Source organism: Lichenostomus cassidix, chromosome 22 (assembly GCF_008360975.1).
Source record: "Lichenostomus cassidix isolate B80296 chromosome 22, HeHo_3.0, whole genome shotgun sequence".
NCBI classification, from domain to species: domain Eukaryota; kingdom Metazoa; phylum Chordata; class Aves; order Passeriformes; family Meliphagidae; genus Lichenostomus; species Lichenostomus cassidix.
Window position 1 is genome coordinate 5,052,294 of NC_139502.1, and position 17,377 is coordinate 5,069,670.

General features: G+C 55.4%; 2 protein-coding genes across 4 annotated transcripts; both read left to right on the plus strand.

Moving 5' to 3' along the window:
- Positions 1–1,007: 1,007 nt before the first annotated feature.
- LOC146428152 (uncharacterized) lies at positions 1,008–4,273 on the plus strand. 2 transcript variants are annotated; one of them, XM_085080648.1, is made up of 5 exons: positions 1,208–1,518; positions 1,612–1,716; positions 3,025–3,117; positions 3,662–3,911; positions 4,176–4,273. In XM_085080648.1, exons 1-5 carry the CDS (start codon positions 1,422–1,424, stop codon positions 4,201–4,203), a joined length of 573 nt encoding a protein of 190 aa, XP_084936774.1. In that variant the 5' UTR covers positions 1,208–1,421; the 3' UTR covers positions 4,204–4,273. The 2 variants fall into 2 exon arrangements, with proteins under 2 accessions (XP_084936773.1, XP_084936774.1); XM_085080647.1 differs by having other exon boundaries at positions 1,008–1,716.
- A 4,496-nt stretch (positions 4,274–8,769) lies between these two features.
- SLC20A1 (solute carrier family 20 member 1) lies at positions 8,770–17,193 on the plus strand. Of its 2 annotated transcripts, XM_085080663.1 has the most exons (11): positions 8,772–8,944; positions 9,090–9,550; positions 9,638–9,778; positions 9,878–9,963; positions 11,156–11,252; positions 12,828–12,947; positions 14,437–14,685; positions 14,778–15,327; positions 15,567–15,752; positions 16,006–16,090; positions 16,541–17,193. In XM_085080663.1, the coding sequence occupies exons 2-11, from the start codon at positions 9,241–9,243 to the stop codon at positions 16,700–16,702; spliced, it is 1,986 nt and encodes a 661-aa protein (XP_084936789.1). In that variant the 5' UTR covers positions 8,772–8,944; positions 9,090–9,240; the 3' UTR covers positions 16,703–17,193. The 2 variants fall into 2 exon arrangements, with proteins under 2 accessions (XP_084936790.1, XP_084936789.1); XM_085080664.1 differs by lacking the exons at positions 16,006–16,090; positions 16,541–17,193 and having other exon boundaries at positions 8,770–8,944; positions 15,465–15,584.
- The last annotated feature ends 184 nt before the right edge of the window (positions 17,194–17,377 follow it).

The following is a 17,377-nucleotide window of genomic DNA, read 5'->3' on the forward strand; positions in this document are numbered from 1 at the left end:
AGAACTACTTCATTAAATAATTAACAGATTTATATACACATCAGAAATGCTGTTTGGATTGGGCCAACAGTCATCTGCCCCCCAGGGATTGATTGGCCCAGGCATTTGACCGCCTGTATCCAAAGGCTGTTTCAATAACATGAAACTTTATTTTATTTATAAAACATAGAAGAAGAAGAGAAAATTCCCGTGGGAAAGGTTTCTGTGCTGCCACAGCAGATCAGGCAGGAGACAGGAGAGGTGGCCCCATGTCGCTGTTGAGCACCTAGCAGAGTAATGAATGCATCAGTTCTCAGTGGCAAGAAGGAATGACCTTTATTGTTTTGATTTCATCACATATATAGAGTTCTCAAAAGTCACCCAGATTGGTCAGTCAGAAGCCTTCCCCCAGGCCTGATTGGCCAGGCCTGCACTGCCCAAGTTCTGGGACACTGTTCCAACAACATCCAAACTTTATCTTTATTTATAAAACACAAGAAAATTTCTCATGGGAAAAACCTGTGCTAGCCACAGCCCCAAGGAGCTGCTTGCCCTGAGCCAAGGACTTTTCTGTGTCTCATGCTCTGCCAGGGAGGAGGTGCACTAAAATCTGGAAGGGAGAATGGCTGGGACAGCTGTCCTGAACTGGCCAAGGGGATACTCTGTCCCATAGAACATAATGCCCAGTATGGGGGAGTTACCCAGAACAAAGGGCTGATTGGGATCTGGGGACTGGTTTGGCATTGGTTAGCAGGTGGAGAGCAGTTGTAATATGCATCACTTGTTTTCTTGTGTGTTCTCTTCCTCTCAGCATCTCACTATTATTATTATTATTATTATTATTATTATTAAGCTGCATTTAAATTATTAAACTGCTTTTGTCTCAGCCCACAAGTTCTATTTTGCATTCCTGAGTATGCTACTTATTCTGTCAGGGGCAAAGTGGGTAAACAGCTTCACGGTGCTCGGTTGCCAGCTGACGTTCCTTTTTGATAACTGATGTGGGCCATGAAGGGTTTGAGATAATTCCCAGGTGCCAGCTTCTGAGTCCTCCAAGGGAGCTCCAGGAAGTGTTTGATCCATGTTCATGGTCCATGCCAGCAGCTGCCTGACATCCCCAGGCACTTCCAGGAGCACTGGGATTTGCTCTGAAGGCAGGTGAAGTCCCGGGTAGTCTCTACAGAGTTTTCTAGAGCAGGTCCCCAGAGAACCCTACGTATGCTGGGGAAGGGCTGAGCCTGGTGGCTCTGCTTGACCTGTCACCAGCAGGTGGGGAATATTTGAGCCCCCTGTGGAGGTGGCAGAATGTTGCTGGTAGAAGCCCACTGTGAGGTCACAAAGCTCCCTGTGGAGTTGCAAAGCCAGGCCCTGGTGTGCAGTGTAGGTTGGGTGTCACGGGCTATAGCAGCGGTGGCAGGAGCAGCGGCAGCAGCAGCTGCATTATGGTGCAGGCACGGTGGACCCTGACTCTCATCCTCCTACTCGTGGCCCTCCCAGCCCAGGATGTTAGGGCTGCTCCGTGGCGAGCCCAGGCAGTGGGTAGGTGGGCAGGTCGGGGCCAGCACCCAGCTCTGACAGATCCCGATGAGCAACAGGGACTTGGAATTCAGCTGACACACTTTCTCACTAAAGTGCTGGAGCGTGAGGCTGCACAGGAGGAAGCACCTCAGGAAGTCCGTCAGGCAGTGCCAGTCCCTGGGGAAAACACCAGGGCCTTTCACACAACAGATGTGTCAGGTAATCGCTGTCCTTTGCCCATTCAGCAGCATCTGCTGAGATCCCCAGGTGTCTGCAGGCTCTGCCCTGGTCCTGCTGCTGCTCCTTGCAGCAGCAGCCAAACTGTCAGTGCAGAGCCAGTGCTCTGCCAGCAGCCAGGAGCAACTCCGGGATGGCTGTCACCTTGGGGGTGGAGGTTGTTGCTGTTGCTTTGTGAGGGACACACACTCAGATGCTCTGTGGATGCAGTGAGATGCTCTCTGCCTCTCACACTTTGTTCTCAGGGATTTCAGAACTTTGCTCTTTTGGGAATGAGGCCACCTGGACCCCCCTCAGCAAATGATGGGAAATGTGATGTAATGGATGTAATGTCCCTCCCCCAGCACCTGCATCCCAGACCTTGCAATGAGACCCTGGAGGCTCTGACACAACAGAGGGGGATCCATCCTCAGAACTGGGGTCCAAAGGGATGTACTCTCAGATCCAGCATGGCCTAGGGGGACCCAACATCATCCTCCTGCAAACTCTGTGCCTGAGCCATGCTGAGGCTTTACTTTTCCCTGTCCTTGACAGTGCTGGCCAATCCCGGGGAAGGCCCCCATGCCAGGATATAGGAATGCTTTCAAAATTATCCAGGCACTGGGCAGTCCTGCCAGGGGTTGTAAGTGGGAGACGAGTCCTGAAAACTGGGGGCAGGCAAATACCCTTACTGGAGAAAAGGCAACAAAGGAAAGCAAAGTTCAGATGTCTCCCTAGAGGGCCTGACTGCATCCCCTTGGGGTATGGGTGCTGGGCTGGGGAGGGAGAGCTGGAGGTGGATCTCCATGACACGGGGATGGATTTTGTCCATCTCACTCCAAGGACTGATTGGTCAAACAGCTGCACTCCCCCCATGCTATCTGTCCAGCCCCCCAAGTCCTCTCCAGGGGGACAGCAATATCCTTCAGCATCAGAGTCTCCATCCATGGCAGCACCCACCAAGCCTCAAAAGGGAAGATGGACATGTGCAAGAGAAATTGTGGGCAAATGTGAAGGATCCCCAGGAACAGGGAGCAAAGCCTGGGTGTGCTGTGTTCTTCCGTGATCCTCTCCCCTGTTCTGTTGTTCCGTCAGGACAGGTGGTGCTCGAGGGTATGATGTGAGTTCCTTGTGGGGGGTCTGGTTGCAGCTGTGGGCACAGGGAAAGCTTTCCCAGCTTCTCAGCTGGACCCTGTCCTGGAACTTCCCTGGCATTGCAGGAGTCACTGGTCAGTCCTTGACTGACTTCACAGCCTGAGTGCTGCTTCCAGGGTTTGCTGGGAGAAAAATGCAACTTTATTTTTTATCAAGGTCCAGAGTATCAAGATGGAAGGGAGCAATCTTCCCTGGAGACATCCAAAGTGCTACATGAAATCCTGAGGGAGCTGAAGATGATACTAGGAGGTGGGTACAGGTCACTCCTAACTAGCACAATGGGGCAGTAGAGGTTTCAGGTGCATGTAGGAGCACACCATAGCCCCCCCACCCACACCTCAGACCCTAACTGTAGGGACCCTCCATGTCATGCCCTGTGGGTACTGGTGAGCTCCAGAGCCTCTACTGCCAGTTGTATCTACAGCTGAGTCCCAGGGACTGTGTTTGCCCCAGGCACGTCATCCCTGGTCAGAGCACAAGAGAGATTGTGGGTAAATGTGAAGGATCCCCAGGAACAGGGAGCAAAGCCAGACACTGGAAGAACTGGACTCTGGCCACTCCAAAATGTAAGCAAAGCTGAGAGGAGAGAGAGGGTCCAAAGAACACAAACTTGCAAGGTCTTTGGGAGTTCTCTTGGTTTCTACTGAAGCCACAGAAATGTTGCCACCACAGGATATTCCCTTGTTCAGAGATGATAACGAAGTGGGAAAGAACATTTGCTGGCAATGTCAGCCCTTCCGGGAGATTGCCAGAGGTGTGCAGGACACACTAATATGCACAATTGTTCCTTCAGGTGTGAACAGCTTGAGCCTCAACAGCGCTGTCAGCAGGAGATCCACCAGCACTGTGGATGACGGAGCAGACCCAAACACTGTGGATGACAGGGCAGACCCAAATGCTGTGGTGGGCAGGGCAGACCCAAATGCTGTGGATGCTAATACTTTCCAGACGTACTGCATAGAAGGCATTGTGGCAGTCCTTGGCTCGATGCTGCTGGGAATGGTGCTGTGTTGTGTGCTCCATGTGTGGAGGAAGAGGAGAAAGTGAGTTGGTGGGGTGGTGGGGAGTTGCCAAACCAGTACTGGGTAGCATGAGGTATTTCAAGCTCCAGTGCTCTGGGTGTCCAGTAAGTCACTGTGGAGATTGGTGCTGTGAGCTGGCACCCTGTGCTCTGCCTAGAGCTCTCTGTGCCCACAGCTCCCATGTGCAGCTGGGTGCCCACAGCCCACAGGGCGCCCGGCACTGCTCCACACCCTCACAGCCGCCCTGTGCCCCCGCTGGGCCTCACCAGCTTCCTCTCTCTGCAGGCGCCTTGCAGCTTCCAGAACCAGTTAAGAGCACCCGGACAGCCGGACAGAAGCCAGCAGAATATTTGCAGGAATATAAATAAAGATCTGCAGCACAATCAGCTGGGTTGTACTGGCAGCAAGCTCCCATGGATGCCACTGCAGGGCCTGTAGGGTCCCCTGGGTACTGAGGAGGTGTGGGGAGCCCCATGATGCCACTGAATCTAACTTGCCATTGATTCTAGTTGATTCTAATTTGATTTTCACTGTAAGTATTATCCATGCTGCAAGCAATACAGTGACCCCAGACATCACACTTTGTTGTGTTTTTGCAAATTCATATTAATTCCACCTGAATATGAGGAAGAATTTTCTGTGCAGGTGACTGCACTCTAGAACAGATTGCCCAGGTTGTGGAGTCTCCCCTACTTGTGATATTCCAGAACTGTCTGGACACAATCCTGTGCAATCTGCTCTGGATGATCGTGCTTGAGGAGGGAGATGGGACCAGATGACCACACTTTTGTCCTTTTCAACTTTATCCACAACGTGATTCAAGTTTATTTGCACTAATACCTTTGCCAGTGATTCACCAGCAAGCAGCAAGTGGAAGGGGTCTCCCATGGAGAGAAGGCACCCAGTGAGCTTTCTTCATATGCTTGGGCACCATCTCCTGGAGAAATGCATGGTGAGGAAAGGAGCCAGATGAGTGAGCTAGGGCAGATCTTGTCTGTGCTTTTTTCATCCCAGCTTACTGGAACACCAGGAAAAGGTGCCTGTGCAGGCATCCCCTGTGGAGCTCTGCCACAGGGACCCTATGTCTGGCTGCTGTCCAGAATGGGCACTTAATGCTTCCAGGCCTCCAGCAACATAGACCCAGGAATATTTTATATATATATTGATTTCTGTTTGATACCTTCTGTCATGACATATTAACACTCTGTAGTTCATGCATTTATTCTGAACTTGCTTTCTTATTGCTCCAATAAACCAAAGTATTCCTTAATCTGGATCATGTAAGTTCTCATGGAATGTCACTGCACTTACAGTGCCTAACTGGTGATACTCTGAAATTTAGCCCAGCTGCCCACAGCCCTTCTGATCTCTCAGGACCAGCTGGAACACAAAGGGGTTTGTTTTCTGCCAAATTTCTTAACACTTGCCAGTGGATGGTGGCAGTGGTACCAGAAGGCTCCAGAGCCCTTAGATTGGCATTGCTTGTTGTGACATCCCTGACCTGCCCTCCTTATGCCTGTGCACCCAGCCATCCTGCTTTGGCAGTGCCAAAGAGACATCTGGGTGATGCCATGCAGGGCTGCAGAAGTCCCTGGGTGGAGGCTGGGCCTCAGCCAGGGCCCAGAAGAAATCCTTCACAACCCTCATATCTTCTTGCCACCAGAAGCACGAGAGGTTCTGGCAAGGCTGGAGACACACAGAACTGCCAGGGAAGGTGGAGGAATGTGTCGTCTGGCCCCGCCCTCCCACCCTGGAGAGCCCACCCCTTCGAGCCATGGTTCCTCTGCCAGTAATGGGACTTGCAGAAGGTGGCAGTACATCTCATCCTCCACTGTGTGCACATAGGTGCCTTAGGGTGTCCATTGGGCTTGTGGGGAAGCCTCTGATCTGAGGACATTGTTTGGTGGGGTCCCCATGCCTGAGGGGATTTTAACAAGGTTGGCACAGGGGCAAGCAGAGACCCCTTGGCTCAGGTGGGGATCTGTGGAGGAGATGTCCATATGCACACAAGAGAAGGAAGGGACTCTGAGCATCCCAAGAAGAAAAGGAGGAGACAAGAGTGATCCAGACTGATGAATAAAAGTCATCTGGGCATGAGCAAAGGAGAAATGGAGGGTCAGAGTGGACATGGAGGGCAGAGGAAAGAGGTGTGAATAGGCACTGGGGAAAGAGGGAGCTGCAAGCTGTTTGGGGGGCCAGAGTAATATTGGAGGGGAAGTGGTGTGCTCTGGGTGCGCAAGGAGGGGCAATGTGGGCACATGAGGCAGGGGTGAGGTAAGGAGAGAGAGATCATTCAGCAGTTAAGTCATGGGAAAATACTTGACTCAGGAAAATTAGTTTTAATTTATTACCAATTAACAACAGAGTAGGACAACATGAAATAAGAGGATCAGTCAGGACTGGAGCCAGGGTAGGCAAGGTGGCCAACTGCTGGGGTGCTGGGGCTTTCCAGAGACTGCTGGTGACACTTAAGAGGTTCACAGTGTGCCAGTGAGTGTCGGGATGCCCAGTGATGCTGTTGAACACCAGAGCATGCGCAAAGACCTGCAGATCAAAGCCAGCGTGAGGACTGGGAGTGCTGATACCAAGCAGGTGGATTTTGGGGCAGGATCAGCATTCATCAAAGGCTCCCAATGCGGGAGTTACAGACTTACTGGGGCAGGGGGGTGTAGCCTCTGGGTCTGTATGTGAGATGGCCACAGGCTGGAGTGTTTCCCAGCAGCTCCCAGACTGCTGCCTGACTGCTTTAAGTGCCTCCAGTGTCACAGTCCCACTGTTGAGTGGGAACGGTAAGAGTGGAACTGACAAAGGTCTAAGGATCCCCTCCCTGTGCTGGGAACCTGCAACATATTGGCCTGGGGGCATCTTGAAGGGCCCCCCAGACTGCTCCTTCCCAGCACATCCTTGGCCCTGCACCCCATCCATTCAGTTGCTGCACCCATGTGATCAATGCTGCTCCCCATGTGCAAGGCTCTGTACACCCTTTTGCTCAGTGCTACGCCCTTCCACACTTGGTCACACACTTTGTGCTGTGCCCCTTGTTTGGTGCTGCATCCCACATACTCAGTGCTGCACCCCATGTGCTTGTTGTTGCACACTGTATGCCCAGTACTGCTCCCCACACCTGTCTCTACCTCTGCAGGGGTGTAGACACACCTGGATCCCTTCTCAGTTTTGGCGAAGCTGAGGTTATGGGACCTGGGGGCCCAGGACATGGATCTCCTCCCAGCTTCATCCAGGCACTCCTGCCTCAGTTTCCTCCCCAGTTCACGCATCTAGGGCAGATGGGGACACCCAGTGCTGACAGGAATGTGGGGTGGGGACAGGGTAAGGGTGTGGGGTCATCCCCTGCTACTGCTTTGGTGAGATGAGAGTGGCAAGGGGTCTCCAGGCTCCAGGTACACATCCCTCCTCATCCCCCAGGCCCAGCCTGGGCTATGATGTGGCTCTGCACACCCAGTGCTGCACGTGGCCTGGGACACAGGGCCCATGGGGACACAGGACGGACTCTGGCCAGGTGACACAGGGGCAGCGATGCAGCAGGGCTGGGGCACCCTGGCCACTTCCCCCCCCCACCAGGTGCCATCTGCAACCCCTTGTCACTAGTGTCCCCATGACGCGATGGCCTGCGATGGCCCAGCCATGGCCGGCCCCCAGCTGCTGACCCGTACGGTGGCACAAGCCCTGGCCAGACACCCCAGCTTCCCGTACCGGCTGACCTGCTGCCCTGAGACTGCCTGTGGCCTTTGCCCACTGAGCCATGGTTCCTGCTGGGCAATGATCACCCCAAAATGGGAATGGGCACTGGTGCTCATCCCCCCAGAGCACACGTGCCCCCAGCATGTGCATGCACACGTGGGGGCTGTGTGTGTATGTGTATTCACAGAGGGCAGCACACTAGCTGCATGCAGGGGTTCACCCCCACCTGTGTCATCCAGGCTGGAGGTGATGGGGGATGCCCAGCAGGACTTCCTGGGAACCTCCTGGGACCCTGCAGGGTCCCCTAAGCTGTCACTACTCAGCTGTGGATGCTGGTGCCATAGTTGGTCCAGGTGGGGACTGGTTTCAGTCCCCATGTGTGGCCTTTGCTGAGGCCAGTGGGTACTACTGGGCTGGTGCTGTTGCTGGGCTCAACCAGTGCAGGCACAAGGCCCACGTGTGATGTCAGTCCAGAGCTGGAGTGGGACTGAGCCACACTGGAGAGCCAGAACAGTGGTCAGCAGCTCAGTGCCCGCCTGGGCTGGTGCGGCACCGTTGTTGTGCATAGCACAGGCTGGTCATGGTGGAGCTGAGCAGAGCCGTGCCACATGTGGGCCAGACCCACACGGATCCACACCCGTGCCCAACTGTCTCGGGCTGCCCTGGAGCCCAGCTTGAGCCCTCACACGTGCTGGGCTGTGCCCGTGCCACACCGGAGCAGAGCCCACATCGGTGTTGGGCCGTGCCAGACGTGCCCAAACCCACTCAAGGCCACACCCGTGCAGGCCTACCCAGACGGTGCCAGGGCAGAGCACACATTCGCGTCAGGGTGAGCCATACCGGTGCTGGGCCGTGCGAGTGTAGAGCCAGCCCACTGCCGGGCTGGGCTGTCCCCGGTGCCGCTCTGTGCCGGTGCCGATGTGTGCCGGGCGGGCCTGGTGCCGGTGTCGGTGCCGGTGCCGGGCAGCGCCTGTACCGCCGTACCTACACCCCGCGGGGCCGCTGAGCGCGCACGTGGTTCCCAGGCGCGGTACCCGCGCGGAGGAGCGGGGCTGGGCTCGGGCTCGGTCCTCGGAGCTACCCAATGGCGGCGCAGCCCCTCCCCTTCCTTCGGCGAGCGGGCCAATAGCCAGCGAGGGCGGTGCCGGGCCCTGGCGGGAGGGGCGGGGTTGCAGTCACGTGGGAGGTGGAGGGCGGTCTTAAAGCGTGCCGGGCGCTGTGTCCGCGTCAGTCTGGGCTGTGGAGGCGGACGGGACTGGCTGGGACCGGCCGTGAGTGGAGCGAGGCTAGAACGGCGGCGAAGCGGGACTGCAGTTGGGGCTTCTTAGTCAGTGCGCCCCGGCCCAGCCCAGCCGGTGAGTGGAGGTGACGGGCAGGGGCGGACACACACACACACATGGCGGCGGGAGGGGGCGGTGGCGCGCGCGGGAGCGGCCGTTACCGGCGGCGGGAAGGGCCAGTATCTGGTGCTGACCCCGCTAAGCTCTGTCTTTCCCGCAGGATGAAGAGCGGCGCAGACCATGGCGCGGCACTCAGCCTCCAGCCCCTGCGACCGATGTGCCCTTAGGGCGTCGCAGCCCCCCCGGGCCCTATAGCGATCTCTCTATTTAATTTTGTACCTAATTTATTAATCCATCACCCCACCCCCGCTATGGAACCGACCCCCGCGGTACCCACCGCCCCCATGGCTGACTTCCTCTGGATGCTGGTCCTGGGCTTCATCATTGCCTTCGTGCTGGCCTTCTCTGTTGGTGCCAACGATGTAGCTAACTCCTTTGGCACTGCTGTGGGCTCGGGGGTGGTGACCCTGCGGCAGGCCTGCATCCTGGCCAGCATCTTTGAGACGGTGGGCTCTGTTCTGCTGGGAGCCAAGGTCAGTGAGACCATCCGGAAGGGGCTGATCGATGTAGAGATGTACAACTCCACACTGCTGATGGCAGGTTCAATCAGTGCTATGTCTGGTAAGTAGCAGGGAGGTCACAATGTAGGCGCAGTATGTCCCAGGGTGCCCTGGTGATGGCTTTCTTAGTAGGCTGCTTCTTCTCCAGGATCTGCTGTGTGGCAGCTGATGGCTTCATTCTTGAAGCTCCCCATTTCTGGTACCCACTGCATCGTTGGAGCGACCATTGGCTTCTCACTGGTGGCCCAAGGGCAAGAAGGTGTCAAGTGGTCTGAGTTGCTGAAGATTGGTAAGTCCAGCTGGAAGGACCACCCCAGCTGTGGCCCCCATATGTCCCTGGGCTTCCATTTTCAGCAGCAGGATGCTGATTGTGCCTCCCCCTTTCTAGTGTTGTCCTGGTTCATCTCACCCCTTCTTTCGGGCATCATGTCTGCTATCCTGTTCTTCCTCGTCCAGAGGCTCATCCTCTGTAAGGTAAGGGCTATCTGCCCTGTGTTCTGACACTTTAGGGCTCTTGGCTGATCCCAATGGACTTGTTGGTTGGATTATGGTCACCAGGGCTTCTCCTGGCACATCCCTGAGTATGTGTGTTGGCACCAGGGGAGCCCTTTGGGAGCTGAAGAGGTGAGAAAACGGGGCCTGTGGCCACTCTGCAGAGTGGACCTGGAGGGTTTTGGGGCATTGCCTCCCTTCTGAAACATGGGAGTTGTCTTGCCTGGCCTCAGTAGGAGCAACCCTGTTTCCCAGTAGTGAAGTAGGCTAGAATTGATAAGACCTGAGCTGTCAGTTGGGCTCTTCCAAAATCCTGGTGTAAGGACCTTTTTCCTTGGGGTAGGCTGCACGTGAAGGTGGTGATCCTCAGCTGGGAACGACATTCCTTCTACCTGGGACCCCAGCTATGCAGAGAAACTCCAGCATTTTCTTCTGCATATCTGAGGCTAAATTCCTTTAGGTTTTACCTCTAGCAATTCAAGAAACGTTAAGATCTTATCATTGGCAGCCCTTTAAAACAGCTCAGCGTCACCACTGTCATAGTAACCTTGTGTAACCAGCCTCCCAAAGTGGGGCTGGCCCCGTCATGCTTTATTCCGGTGCTGAACAGTCCGGTTGCTCCGTGCTGCTTGGCATTCAGGAAGGCTTGGTGTCTTTGTCCTGATGCAAAATCTGAATTGCTGGGCAGCAGTGGGGATTAATGCTCCTGCTGCTGGGGTGAGGGCCTTGCTGCCAGGTATGTGGTCAAATAAGCTCCTTTATGAGTAAGGGACTTTTTATTTTGTCCAAGCCAGCTGGAAAGAGGCAAAATCTTTGAAAGTTCCTGGGGAGTTGAAAGAAAATCTTAAGTGGAGATGGCAGTTTGGGGAGCGAGGGAAAGAGTTCAGAAGCCAGGTAGAGATGAGTTGTTCCAGGCTTGGGAGTGCTGGAACCCTTGGCTACACCTGTCCTGGCTCTCTGGGGAGCCTCATGGGACCCAGGTGTTGGGCTACCTCCTGCCCTTCCAGCCAGGGGACATTTGACTGTGGGTTGTTCACTAAAGGCTATTGGGAGCTGCTATCTGTAGGTGACTGAGGGTGCAAACCCCTTCTGGAAAGGATCTGTTGCTAAGCTGCTCCTTGGCTGCTGCACAGCCCCCCAGTCTACCTCTCTACAGCACTGACGTGTTTTCCAGGCAGATCCTGTTCCCAATGGCCTGCGAGCTTTGCCCATCTTCTATGCTTGCACTGTGGGAATCAACCTCTTCTCCATCATGTACACTGGAGCGCCCTGTAAGTGAAAAGCAGAATGCTTGAACCTGAATTTTGAAACTCTTTCTAAAGCCTCCATTAAATGCACGATTTACCCCTTTTTTGCTTTACAGGGCTGAGATCTCCTAGAAGGCGGCTGGCCTGTGCCGGTTACAGAAGGCGGCAGGCTAGCCTGCACTGTCTGGGCTAGGTAGTTGCCCAGCCAAAGCGACCTGCTCAAACTAAACTCCTCCAGACCTTTCTCCTTAGACTTCCCAGGACTGGCCAATAGCATGACTACCCCTTCCCTTCTCTTACCTGTGCTAAAACTCAGGTACCTGCTGGCTGCTGAAGGGCTGCCAGTAGTGGGGCTAGGAGCAGGGATGGGGGCTGTGCCTCCTGATTCATCTTGTCCCTAAAAACAAGCTAATTACTCCTGTCAAGAAGAGCTGGCCCCTGTGCTGCAGAGTCTGAGCTTCAGTTGGAAAAGCCGAACTAAGATGCTGTGTTGCAGGGGACAGGTCACGAGCAGGACTAGGAGAGGGCTCAGCAGGGACAGGCGGATTTGCCCGTCGAGCCAGAGGCTCTGTCCCCTCCGTTATTTGCCAGGATGACTCGGCCTGAGCTGTTTTTCGGTGTGAGTGTGGGTTTCCTGTTGTGGAAGAGCCACTGGAGGTGGGATGTGGGCAGGCAGTGCTGGCTCTGGCAGGGTTTGCTCCGTAAACAGTGGCTGGAAAAACTTTTGAAGGGATGTCAGCTTCCCCTTCGCCGGGCTCTCCAACATGGGGAAGAAGACAGGCCTTCAGTGGTACTACTGGGGGCACTGGGGCTGCTCCAAAATCACTTGATCACTTGGCATGTCCAAAGTGGATCTGTGTTTATCCTGAGCCCTGAACTGCTGAGTGAGCTCTAGGTTACTTGAGTGCTGGGTTTGCAGGCAGACCTGTGCCTGCGTGAGGTGTCTGGGCTGTTTCAGGAGCAGTAAGTCACTGTCTGCAGCAGCAAATGCAGGATTCAGATAGTCACCAGCACCTTATGCCCTGCCTGGGGTTGTGTGATGCCAGTCCTCTGCTCAAAGTCAGGCTGCCTGTGAGAATGCTTCTAAGTGGGTCATGTATCACCTCAGATGCCATGAAGCCTAAATCCCCATTGACTCCTGGAGCAGAAGAGCTGCTCTCCCCAGCAGCCGGAGGGGCTGGTGAGCGCCAGTGGGAGCAGCCCAAGCTTCTGTGTGCTCTCCAGAGCAGGCAGGGAAGCAGCACCGTTGCTGCAGCAGCCACGCTGGGAGGTGTTTTTTTTCTTTTGACATTGCAGCAAATGAGGAGACAAGAGCTGTGTGGAGCCTGGGGCATGCACCACTCCCTACAGGGTTTGGCTGGGGGAAGGGATTGGGAAGGGTCAGCTGCTGATGGGGATGTGACCCATGGCGCTGCTTAGAGGGTATGCCTGGGCTCTCTGCGTGGTCAGTGACACCTTCGCAGCAGTGTTTCTCACTGGCAAGTGGATTAGCTCAGGACTATTGCAGGTGATTGAGTCCTGTGCCTGGGAAAACCAAAGTCATATGTTGAGGAGGATTTTACCCAGAGGTTTTCAAAGATCCATTGTTTTATTTCCTAGTGCTGGGCTTTGACAAACTTCCTCTGTGGGGTATCCTCCTAATTTCGGCGGGGAGTGCTGTTGTCTGTGCTCTTGTCGTCTGGTTCTTTGTATGTCCAAGAATGAAGAAGAAAATTGACCGTAAGTACCATATCCCTCTGCAGTCCTCGGGGAAGGGCACGCTTTGGCTAACCGACTTCTCTTCCCAGTGGGAGATCCCATTAGCTGTGGGGCTGTTATTAGCAGAATCCTCATCTTCACTCAGGGATTAAACCTGCTCTGAGTCACTAGGGCACTCACCACACTGGGCTCTGCCTGCTCCCAACCCAGGTGCCTGAACTGCCCCCCACTCCAGGAGCAGCTATTGTGCTGCTGAGCAGTATCTGGGCCTGACTGATCTGCAGGGTGATCTCTCCTGGAGCTGTGGGCAGTATCAGACAGCTGGTCTCACTGTAATAGAGGAGAGAAAAGGCAAGAGACAATGTGCCTGTTGTAACCTTTAATCTTCTCATACCTGCTGAGCAATCCTTGGCCTGGCTGATGCAGATCACAAGTTTAAAGCTGATGAAATCCTTTTCCTGTAGCAAAAAATACCCAAAATACTCTATTGAAAGGCATCCAAAGGAGCAGCCCTGGGCTCTGCCTCCAGAGCAGTGCCTGGAACTGCATGTGGTCCTGAATATCAATTGTGTGTGCAAGCTGGGCCTTCAGGAGTTGGTGATGAGGGGATGTCCTTGTGCTGGTGTAATTGGGGTGTGACTAACAGCTTTATGGCTGCTCTTGACAATCTTACAGCTGTTCAGCTTAACTCCTGCCTGTGAGGTGAGGTGCCAGACAGGCTCCCTGCCTGCCCACAGCATCCGTGGGAGGAGGTGGGCATGCAGAAGGAGACAGTTCTGCTGGGACTGGATGCCGGGATGAAGGGTTGATGCCACAGCCCAGCCCATGAAGCAAAGTGACAGGGAAATGGTCATGTCTGTCACAAAAAGGTGGTTTTGGTTGTTGTCTGAAGGAGCTGACTTCATGTTTTCACCTGGAAAAAACATGCTTTTCCTAGTAGAGGCAGAGGAACAGCCTCAGCTTCCAGGGCTGGGTGCTGCTGGCTTGGCTCCTCAGGGTGGACAGGAAACCAGGCTGCCTTTGGGAGGTGGAGACCAGCTCCTGTTTGGGTTTGTAACCCACCAGTGGAAGCTGGAGAGGAGCCCAGGCTGGAGCTACTGGGCTGGCAGAGGAGCTGGTCTCTTCTGGGTGCCTTTCTGTCAGCTTCAAGGGTCACAGCAACTCCAGAAGTGGGTCTAGAGCATCCCACTGCCCACAGGGGTGGGACAAACATGGCCCAAAGAGGAACCTCTACACTAGACATAACTGACATAAAAGCCCCATAATGGTGCTCACCACACCCCGTGTGGGTGGGTGTGTCTAAAAATAGGGAATGAGCTGGTTTAGATGGTTTGGCTGTTGTGCCCAGGACAAGGTGTGACTGCCCAGCAGTTTCCAAAGTTCAAGATGGGGGGAGCTGTAAATTTTATTTGGCTGCCATAAATCTGAGTGGCAAGGGGGGTGTGTGCTTGCTGCTGGCATTGGGTGCAGTGGTGGGAAGGGGTTTGATGGCAGCTGCTCCCCTTCACAGGAGAGATAAAATCAAGTCCTTCTGAAAGCCCCTTGATGGAGAAGAATGTTGGCCCAAAGGAGGAGCAAGAGGAGGCCAAGGTGCCCCTGGGCGATGTCAAGGGCCCCGCTGCTGATGCAGGGTCAGCTGTCCCGCCTCGAGCAGTGGTGGAGGAGAGGATGGTCTCCTTCAACCTGGGGGAGCTGGAGGAGGCCCCGGAGCAGGAGAGGCTCCCCAGCCTTGACTTGAAGGAAACAAGCATTGACAGTGGTGAGTAGCAGGGGGTGATACAGGTGGTAAGAGTTCCCCAACCCCAGACACCCCTTGGTGCTAACCCCTCCACCTGCTGTCCCCACTGGCAGGAGCTGTGCGGCTGCCCAATGGCAACCTGGTTCACCTGAGCCAGGCAGTGGGCCACCAGCTGGGCTCAGGCGGGCAATACCAGTACCACACTGTGCACAAGGACTCCGGCCTCTACAAGGAACTGCTGCACAAGCTGCACCTGGCCAAGATGGGGGACTGCATGGGGGACTCGGGGGACAAGCCCCTGCGGCGCAATAACAGCTACACCTCCTACACCATGGCCATCTGTGGCATGCCCCTGGACTCGCTGCGTGCCAGGGATAGTGAGGAGGGGGAGAAGCTTAGCTGGTCTGTGGTGGACACTAAGAAGAGGGTCCGCATGGACAGCTACACAAGCTACTGCAACGCAGTGGCGGATGCCCACCCGGCTGCAGATGTGGACCTGAACACTGCCCAGGCAGAGCTGGGTGCCAGTGACCACAAGGGCAGCAGCAGCTCCCTGGAAGAGTGGCATGACCAGGACAAGCCTGAGGTGTCCCTGCTCTTCCAGTTCCTGCAGATCCTCACGGCCTGCTTTGGCTCCTTCGCTCATGGTGGCAATGATGTCAGGTCAGTGGAGTCAGGGGGTGCTGTTAGCTGGGGCTGGTGCTCAGAGAATCATAGAATCACAGACTAGTTTGCGTTGGAAGGGACCTTAAATACCATCTTGTTCCAACCTCTGCCATGGACCTGTTCCTCCTGACCAGGTTGTTCCATGCCCCATCCAGCCAGGCCCTGAGCACTTCCAGGGATATTCCATCTTGCCAAGAGCCTCTGGCCCTCTAGACCAGATCCCCTTTCTCTTCCAGCAATGCCATTGGGCCTCTGGTCGCACTCTTCCTGGTCTATCAGACGGGCGATGTGGCTACCAAGGTGGCAACTCCCATCTGGCTGCTGCTCTATGGGGGTGCAGGGATTTGCATCGGCTTGTGGGTCTGGGGAAGGAGAGTCATCCAGACAATGGGGAAGGACCTGACTCCCATCACACCATCCAGGTAAGGGCTGCCATGGAGGAGAGGGGAGGCTCCAGGCAGCCTGAGAGCTACATTCTGTTCCAGGAGCACCTCCCTTCTCTCTAAGGGCGGGGGGGGCGGTCAGTGGTGGATCTGGGGTGTGTGTGGCTCCAACACCTTGCTGCATCCTGGCGGGTTCATCTGGAGAGTCAAGCTGTGCTGCCTTGAGCTGAACCCACTGGGTGTTTTGGGGTATCCAGTGCCCCTTTTCTGATCTGCACCTCTGTCCCTGCAGTGGCTTCAGCATTGAGCTGGCATCAGCACTGACGGTGGTCATTGCCTCCAATGTCGGCCTCCCCATCAGCACTACCCACTGCAAGGTAGGAAGGGTGGCAAGGCGATGGCTGTGGCTTGGTGTGAGCTCAGCATTCCTGAATCTTGATGCTTGTTGGGTTGAGCTGTGTGGGAGGCCCAACTCTGGGCTGCTGGCCACTGTCAGCTCCCAGCTCTGCTACTTGCATTTCAATGTGAGGTGGCAGCAGCTGCCCAGGCTTGGGGTGGGTCCCTGGGGCACTCAGGAGATCATGGGAGAACAAAACCCCTTTCATGGTCCCTGGGCCTTTGCCAAGAGGGCATGGGAACCCATGTGCTTCAGGGTCCTGTTCCTGTCACCACTCGGGTGGCAGCTCCTTGCTCCTCCCTGCCCGTGCTGTGAGCTCCCCAGAAGCTGGAGCAGGACCCAGGGCTCTGAGCTGGGGGTGAAGGAATGCATAGTGGTGGGGTGTAGATGCCTGCTCTAATGCTGAGACAGGTCCTCACTCCTTGTACAGGTGGGCTCAGTGGTCTCAGTGGGCTGGCTGCGCTCCAGGAAGGCAGTGGACTGGCGCCTCTTCCGAAACATCTTCATGGCATGGTTTGTCACCGTCCCCATCTCTGGCCTCATTAGCGCTGCTATCATGGCTGTCTTCAAGTTTGCTGTCCTGAAGGTGTGAGGGCACCAGGGCTCCCACTGGTCCTGCTTCCCACTGCTGCTCTCCCTTGAGGAGCCACTGAGGCTGCCTGCTGTGGGGTTGGGGCTGTGCCAATCTGCGCATAGTGCTGTCACTGAAGTATCTTTTTTTTTTAATATAACTGTCTTGGCGCTAACATTGTGGGGGGTGCACTGCCATGGCTGCATCTGCCCCCAGGTAACCCCCCCTGATCTGCTGTAGCTGTAGATAAGCAGTTACTGGAGGCCACTTTCTCACTTCCAATGATTTCCCGGACATGATTTCTTGGGGGAAGGACAGAGGTTGGTCCTTGCCTGCCCAGGAACAAAGGGCTGGGAAGTTGTGGGGTATCCCTCTTGCAGGCTCTGCAGTGTTCAGCTTTGCCTCCATTGCTGTAGTGGTGTGGACACCATCCTGCTCGGGGGGCCCTGGGGCCTGGCCTCCGGCCCCCTGTCACTGCTGCTACCTCGGACTCAATAAAGATTTCCTTCGTATGCCAGTGCTGCCTGTGGTTTTGGGGATTTGGGATAGTGTGGGAGCCCCAGGTGCTGCCCCATAACCCTCCCTCCCTTGGCCCTGTGCCCCAGGAAGGAGCTGGCGGTGAAGATAAGAGCCCCACATGCCCCCTGGGTCATGGGATGGGCTGTAAACAGCCCTGCACAAGGGTTATCGGGGCCC